The 8689-nt window shown below is 40.6% G+C and overlaps 1 protein-coding gene across 1 annotated transcript; it reads left to right on the top strand.

Annotated features, from left to right (window-relative positions):
* Positions 1 to 1292: 1292 nt before the first annotated feature.
* Positions 1293 to 8317, top strand: LOC119729624 (D-ribitol-5-phosphate cytidylyltransferase-like). Its single transcript, XM_038202268.1, has 9 exons — positions 1293 to 1488; positions 2726 to 3038; positions 3132 to 3281; positions 4174 to 4278; positions 4972 to 5017; positions 5753 to 5847; positions 5972 to 6037; positions 6285 to 6509; positions 7192 to 8317. Exons 1-9 carry the CDS (start codon positions 1358 to 1360, stop codon positions 7294 to 7296), a joined length of 1236 nt encoding a protein of 411 aa, XP_038058196.1. The 5' UTR covers positions 1293 to 1357; the 3' UTR covers positions 7297 to 8317.
* Positions 8318 to 8689: the final 372 nt, after the last annotated feature.

Genomic DNA, 8689 nt, shown 5'->3' with positions numbered 1-8689 from the left:
ATTGGTCACTTCAGACACGCCCCTCTCTCTTTCTCTCTCTCTCTGACTTGGTCAGTAGGGGGAGATCTAGCAGTTTCTCGTTTCTGTTCGTCAGCTGTGTTTAGTGTCAGTGTATACGTCTACTGGAAATATTTCACCATGTTGACTGTTGTGGACAGTGCTTTCACTCTTAAGAAAATGTTATTATTTTAAGGAAATGTTAATGTCCTCAGGAAAAATCTAAGGAAGTGAAAAGTTTAAGGAAACTTTATGGAAAATCCAAAATCTGAAGAAAGGCGTTTCATTCATTCATTTGTTCATTCACTTTCGTGATGACTTCATGAGTTGTGTCCATCTGTCCCTGTCGAGCATAGTGTTGGAAAGAGATGGACCGCTCAGACCAGTTTCTAGCTCGATGGATGTTTCCAGGGTCATGTTGGGATGATCTCTACGACGAGGGGCATCAGGATTCCAGAGGAGAACTCGACTAGCTAAAACGACGTTAAAAGGAGAAAAAATGTTGAAAATCATTTCAAAAGATAATGGGTTTGTGTCCAAATGAAAACTGGCCACTTTGGGGGGTCGCTACGGAACAGGGGTCGAGGTTATGGCTCGAGGCTGCGTACACAACGGCCATTGAATCGCAGTCTGCACAAAAACGTGAAAGCGAGTGCAGATGATGAAGAAGCAGCTAAGCCGCTTTGAAGAGGCTATCTTCTTTGAAAAACTGAGAAACTAAACTGAAAATAAATACCCATACATGTGTCATTATTACCATGGCGACTTCAAGATACAATTATTGGAGGAAAAGTCAAGACAATCTGAGAAAATTCTTAGAAAATGGCAGGTTCAAATCAATTTTGGAATGTGAGGCCAGTGGTTGTAGACGCAAGGGCGGTATTTAACTGATATCAATTATGTCAAATTCATTCTTATTGGCCATAAAACCAATAAATTACAGTATTCATACATATGGCAAGATTGTAGAACACCTCAAAAAATGATAAGCGTTATAGACTTTCAGCAAGTAGTTTCCTGAGAACGACAGCACAGTGACGTCCTTGTCAATGTGATTGCGTTAACCTTCAGAACCTTCACAAATTTAACTGTATGAAAATGCCTGGAGGGGCTTTCTAAACATAGTATGCGTTGCTACATTTGAAATACTCAAGTACCTATGGCATGCCTATATTATGGGGGGTTTGATGATTAATCCATTGTAAGCTTGACTGTGTGTCTTTTATAACTCACCGTACTCCGTATTTTATTTCTAAGACTGAGGGCGCACTTCAGTGAAAACTCGCCGAAAAGAATTACCTCTTGAGGGCGCTTTTCAAGTAGCGCATGCAGTTGACTTTCACGACAATTTTACACAGTGATGAATTCTAAGACCTTTGCGATTCTTCCAGCTGGTGGTTGTGGACAGAGGACAGGTCTGGACATCCCTAAACAATATTGTGATGTATTAGGCCGACCTCTTATAGTTTACACTCTAGAAAGTTTCCAAAGGTAGGCCTAATGCCATTTTGCCCTTTTGAAGTTTTGCGTGTACTTTCTTTAACTTGTCATTGTGATGTACTTAATCCCTTTCGTGATAAATTGAGCTAGTAAACATTTCTTGCTCTTCATCTTCTGCTTCTGATTCGAACTGGAACAGTCTTCTCAAAGGAATGTTAATAACACTAACAGTTGCACTTTTTATCTTGTCTTTGGAAAGAATGTTGCAACCAGTGACACCACTTCAGCGGTTGTGTTCAAAGTCTATGGAGAGGCAAGAACATTTTTTTGAGATGATATATGAAAAAAAAGCAGTGTCAGGTTGCAACATTCTTTCCTTGTCTTGATTTCTGCATTTGATGATGGCTGATAAAAAAGCTAAATTAGAGGAGATAAATGGAAAATGGTGGCAAGAATAGATTTAGCCCCATAAATGTGGCCTATTTACTGGACTGCCTCCGTAAACATAGGCCACACGTCCACATGTACAAAAATCGTGTCGAAGTTGCCAAATTTTGATTTTCACATTTAGGCTTAGTTTGTAGGGTTTTTTTGCTTTAGAAGCATACTCACCCTCTTTATAGGCTAATCAGAAAGTGCTGCCTTTTTCAGATGTCTATTTTTTGTGAAATTTCATGTTGAAATTTTGATATGCAAACGTGTGCAAACATGGCAAATGAATCTGGAAATTTCACGAAAAATAGACATCTGAAAAAGGCAGCACTTTCTGATTAGCCTATAAAGAGGGTGAGTATGCTTCTAAAGCAAAAAAAACCTACAAACTAAGCCTAAGTGTGAAAATCAAAATTTGGCAAAGTGTGACACGTTTTTGTACATGTGGATGTGTGGCCTACGTTTACGGAGGTATTCCAGTAAATAGGCCACATTTATGGGGCTACTGAACATGCTGAATAGGCCAAGAGTGAACTTTAAAATATGGCAGGATTTTTTATTTATGAGGGAAATTACAATATGGTGTGAAACACCATGACCGTGCACTTGGCACATCTTCAACCATTGTCATGATTGTCATCTGCCAAACTTGTAGCAATGTAAGAATGCATCCCATCCTTTTCGAAATGATGAAAAGCAGTGTATATAAACTAATTATAAATATGAAAAAAAAACAATTGTTTGAGGCTATATTGAAATTAGCTTTAGTCAGAATTTTGTAAGCTTCTGCCCCAATGTCATGCTCTATGCAGTGCATAGTGATCTTCTGTTTCCTCTTATTCTTGCTCACTGCCAGACTCAGTTGGATCGAGAAAATACTTGTAGCCGTTTCCCCAGAATGGGAAGGCCACATGACAGAGCTGATTCAGCGCTACAAATTCACCAAAGTCGGCCTTGTGAATGGCGGAACAAGCCGGCATCGCTCGATCCAGAATGGCGTGCGGCATCTGCAGGATCACATTCTGAAGGGATTGGGAGGTGCACATCTGAGAGAGAACGGGAAGGTGTCCTCTGAAGAAGAGCCGGTGGTCATTGTACATGATGCGGTCAGGCCATTTGCAGATGAGGACATCTTAAGGAAGGTGGCTCTCGCTGCCAAGGAACACGGGGTAAAAATATCTTGATAAAACTTCCATTTTTGCAAGATGGCAAGAGTGATTTTTTATAATTCCAACCACAAAATTCACTATTTTTGCATACAGGCTTCGGGATCCGTTCTTCCAATGGTATCCACCATTCTTGAGAGCGATCCACACGATGTTCTCGTCCAGTCATTGGTCAGGTCAACGTTGAGAGAGAGTCACACTCCCCAGGCCTTCCAGTGGTCAGTTCTTCATCACGCCTATCAAAAGGTGGGACAGAGAATCTCAGTTCTCAAACATTTTTGTTCTGATGAAATCCAGTGTGATAAAGCCTCATCTTTGCTGCCATGGAGTACTGAAGTGTGACGTCATTTAGAACCAGAAAGTGTAGTGCAAACGAATGGAGTACGGGCGCGTGTTGGTACACGGGCTGAATCACGCGCTAATGTCTTTCACACACATTTTGTGCGCGTGACGTATTCACTTCGGTACTCCATATCATTAGACAGGATCCTGAGAAGCTTAGGTCTGTGTTTTACTAGTCCAGTCCATTACGAGTCATCACAATTCCGTACCAAGTCTTTCAGTTTACTTCAAGTCACGAGGTATGTAAATAAAGTTTGACAAAAGCATTTAGTGTTCATCACCTGTTTTTTGTGACTAGACAGAAATTGTGAAAGGATTTGTGGTGTACTTTTGAATGGATTTGTGAAAAGACTCGTGCATTGCTCTTCACCAGACTTGTGATGGACTTGTAATAGACACAACTACAACACTGTGTCAAGCCAGCAATAGGCCTAGGTAAACTTTTGATGTATATCCTATGTTTTCTCTCAATGTCAACATTTCAGAATGAATCATTATCAATCCTTTGCATCCCCCACAGACTTTGGCAGGTTAATTGTCTGAAGGGCTTTAATCAAAATCCTTTGGCCATCTACACACACAGTTCAATGGTTCTACTATTCCCAGAGGATCTTGTATTTGATTCCCAAGGATGATTTACGGACAGATTTTGGCTCTTCTGAGCAAAGTAAAGTTTGGGATGTCTATGACCTGATGATTAAGGGTGAGCACATTGTAATGTGTACATGTATCATCATTGTTTTCACTTCATTATTTCCTTTTATTCCTTTTTGTTCATCCAACCTGTGTTCTTCAGATATCGGAGCATGACCTAGACCATGGAACCGAGGTCTTGGACCTGGCCTTAAAATATACAGGCTGCAGAGCTAAGTTAGTTGAAGCACCTGACTATGTTTGGAAGGTAAGGCTGCCTCCAACTTATTTGGCTGTGCCTAGCAATAACACCTGTCAATGAGAAGTAGCCACAGCCGCTTCCCATAGACTCATGTATCAGTGTAAGCCATAACCAAGTAATTCAGACAAAGTCACAATTAATGAGTGAGGGATGGCTTAAGATGGCCCTTCAATCATCTACAGTTTAAGGATGTGGTGTTGACCAATTTAAACGTTTAAACGAAAAAGATTCTTCATTATTTATTAAATTTCCGCTGTGGTCCAATGGTTACGGTGTTTGACTCGTGTGCCGTGGTGCATGGGTTCGAATCCTGACCGTGGGAACATGGTGCTTGTGCTCTTGAGCAAGGCACTTTACCATTATTGCTTCGTCCTTCGGATGGGACGTAAAGCTGTAGGTCCCGTGTGTTGTGTAATGCACGTTAAAGAACCCAGTAACACTTGTCGCTAAGAGGAGGGGTTTGCCCCGGTGTTTCTGGCAGTGGCAGCAATTATGCGCCGCAGCACCTAGCAAAAAGGTGCTTCATAATGGGTCTCATATGTTTGTACATGTATACATTGTACGGTACTTCATATACCTGTCTTTGGTTGCATTCTCCCCCAGCGCTGTGTATCCTCTGGCAAAAAGTGCTATATAAATACAGTTATTATTATTATTATTGCATTCCTTTGAATTAGTCATTTGTGGTTGGATTTTCAGGTTACCTACAGGAAGGATCTTGTAGCAGCTGAGTCATTAGCCAAAGGTAGGCAAGAAATCTCAATGAGTTTTTAAAAATTCCTCAAAATTAATGGGCTTATCTCGTCCCAAGCTCCAGCATCCTTCTTTTAACCTTTAAATGGTACTTGCTTGTCCCATTCCATTTAATACCATGTTGTTTTGCCCAAAAGTTTGTATTAGGTTTAATGATATGATCTTTCAGTCAGTTAGGGTGCTCTAGTTCCTTTATACAGGCATGCAACTTTTCATCGGATCAGCTGTTTTCCTTTTTTTTTTACTTCCCATGGGTGCCATTGAAAATAGAAAAACACTGTACAAAGTCTGGGGAAAATTTGAATTTCCTCTTTTTCTGTGATTTCCCAGTTGCATGCCTGTTTATATTGTACTTGGCATACTATATTGTAATTGGTATTAACCAATTATCACTTTATGTCTTTTCACTGAATAATTCCTTAAACCATTGAATGTGTAGAAGGTTTCAGGCGCTACAGGAAATAATAGGCAGGCCGTATCGGGTGCTACAGTGACAAATGGTTTAACATCTCACCAGATTCACCAATTGAATCTCTAGTAATTTGTCTTCCAACACTTGATAGCAAGTTTCTGGAAGTTAAGAAAACCTGACAGTGACATTTACAAAGAATTGTGATAAAACAAATACATACTATTCTATTTTATTTTTTTTATACAAGAGGACCTGATTGGAAGTTGGATAAAATTATCCATGTTTTAGCCTTTCTATTTTTTTCCTTTTCAACAGTGCTTTGGTCAGAGGTTTATCTCATAAACAGCGATCCCTTATCAAGCAAGGTCTTCAATAATCTTGCTAGTTGTTTAGCGTCACGCAACTTGAAGGTACAATTCTCAAAGTTTCATGAACCTATTTGCCTTTAAATCAAAGTGTAGTTGGGATTAACCATCATTCTAAGGAGGCTAGATTTTTGAGTCTTGACATTTCTGCTTGTCCTTTTCTTTCCAGGTCTCGGTTGTGCCAACGATGCCAGATGCTGTTAGATATGTTCATACCACCGTTGTTCTCCATTCGGTAAGTGGAACTGACAGGCCAATTTACATCAGTAGGTTTTGGACAGTTCCTAACAAAGCATAATTCATTTTTTTTTAAAGGGGGCGATTGTTTATTGGAGAGAGTGCCAACTGATGTAGCGAGCTTGTTCAAATTAATGTACAAGATTACTGAAATCAGTCATTTATTCGTTATTAATCTTTGTTAGAGTGGATCGCCAACCCAGTCTCTTTCACGTTTGTTCTTGTTTTGTTTTTTTCATTTAAAGATCAAACCAGCACAGGAAGAAGCGACTATGAAATGTGAAGAGAGTTTGGATGCCTTAGTCTCCAAACCAGACTGCGATGGCCTCCTGGCATGCATGTGCCACCTGCAGGATGACAGTGACAGGACACTCGGGACCTACAGACGGCTTGCAAAGAGACTAGATGCTCGAGGAAAAGACAAGAGGGTTCTAGCATTCCTGGTTGTCTACACAACTACACAGGAAAAGGTATTGTAAATGTGAATTGTTTTCAGATATACAAAACCATTTGAATATTCAGTTGGAAGTTATCATCACAAAGCCCTAGCAGTGGCGTAATTTGATTTGTATTGCAATTCAAACATCTTGATATGATATTTTTCGTGATACTTAAAAAAGATGTAATAATGGAGGGGAGGGGGCTCGAAAACAAAAATCTTAATTCTACCTGACCAAACTTCCCCTGCATTGGCTGAGAGACAACGCTGATGAAACAGTGCCAATGATATCTCAAGAAAGTGACCGAGAAAGAAATTCTTTAAGAATTAGTGGGAAGATCCGGAAGTGAAATTGTGGCATTTTACCATAAAGTTACTGGTTTACAGATGGGGACATAATTTAATCTAGAAATGGTTAAAAAACAAATAAATGATGAATACAGGATAAATCAACAGTTTGCAGTATTTTTTGGTTTTTCAGTAATTTATCTAGTCTTGGAGACAGGAACCAAATATTTCCTCTTGTGCCACCCAACAAAAAAAACATTTTTTGTTGTCAAACCAGAAGAAAAACACAAACCTTGCTTGCTCATAAATCCAGAGCCATGTACAAAACTCACTGTGCTGGAGTGCATATGCAACTTGTCGGCTAAGCACTTGTTGAATCTTAAATGATAAATGGATTTGCCCATATCTCTTCCTTGATCTCGCAGGAGCAGCAAACGTTATCAAGAGTCTGTGAGATGACAGCGACTTTGATATTTGACAGGAATCCCCTGATGAGCGGCCAACTCTTTGTGGTCTCTGACCGAGATTAGAGCGCCCGCTTTCCTCATCATCAGAATCCCGGACCATGTACCAGTCAGAACACTAAGGACTTGGCAGCTTCCTAGGAGGATTGTGTATGAGGTCAGATCAAGACGTTGAGCTTCTTGACTCATAAATATTTGAACCAGCCAGCTGACCCAAGGAAGCGCTCTAGTGCTTTTGACATCTGCACTTCTAACCAGTTGGTTATGGGTTCAAGTCCCACCTGAGCCAGCTTGTGATTATGTCTTCATAGCTCTATTAGACATCTCTGAGCAGTGCTTACATGTATCTTCTTCTGTCGAGTTGTTGCTCATATAGGAGGGCAACCAATTTGTCAGCCATCTTGTCGCCTGATGACGGGAGTTGGCCGATTTGCATCCTGTATGCGTCAGTGGCAGTTGGCACCCTCCCCCTTATGTGAATGCGGAGAGACACGGACGACCGTCCACGTAATTGATGACTGCCCCTGGACTCTCCTCCAAATGGACGAATCGGACTGGAGTCTTTAGCTCCACCTTCAAGAAGATGGCTGACTAATATTTGCTCTGATATATGAGCAACAACTCCAAAGAAGCAGTGCTTATAAACTTGCATCAGTGCAGGGTAAAGATGTGCATTGGGTCAGGTTAACCACGCCCAAGCAGATCCTGAAAATTTGAAGATGGTAACCAAATCCGAACCCAAGCGTGTTGTCACTTGAGGAGTGATTTTTTCCTCTTTTTATCCATGTTTATATACATGTACGTGTGCAAAGTGTTTTCAGCTTTGAATGATGCTCATTATTCGTTCACTCTTGCCATTTTTTACCAAGTTTATATTTGCATATGCATATTTATTTGTATTCTTCTTCTACCACACTTGATGGAAGTTACATTTTAGTGGTCACTTGTTTTTTTTTCTTATACTGGTTAGTTAATGTCATATTTATTGAATAGTTTAACAATTTGTACAAACTTATTTATTTTGAATTAATTTCATTTTTTTGAAACCCACAATACAGGTTGTGTATCATGGCATGCGCAAAAACCATCTCTGCTGTTAGTACTGAAGTTTTTATCACTGAAGTTTTTATCACAGCGTAACTATATAACTGAAGAGACCTGCCCGAATTGACTGTCAAAAGAAAATGGATTGAAACCAGCCCAAACTGACCCGAAACCAGCCCAAACTGACCCCAAACCAGCCCAAACTGACCCGAAACCAGCCCAAACTGACCCGAAACCAGCCCAAACTGACCCGAAACCAGCCCAAACTGACCCCAAACTGACCCGAAACCAGCCCAAACTGAACCGAAACCAGCCCAAACTGACCCGAAACCAGCCCAAACTGACCCGAAACCAGCCCAAACTGACTCGAAACCACCCCAAACTGACCCGAAACCAGCCCAAACTGATCCACACC

The sequence above is a fragment of the Patiria miniata genome, unplaced genomic scaffold, assembly GCF_015706575.1.
Source record: "Patiria miniata isolate m_02_andy unplaced genomic scaffold, ASM1570657v1 HiC_scaffold_21, whole genome shotgun sequence".
Taxonomy (NCBI): domain Eukaryota; kingdom Metazoa; phylum Echinodermata; class Asteroidea; order Valvatida; family Asterinidae; genus Patiria; species Patiria miniata.
This window is presented reverse-complemented; position numbering and strand designations above follow the sequence as displayed.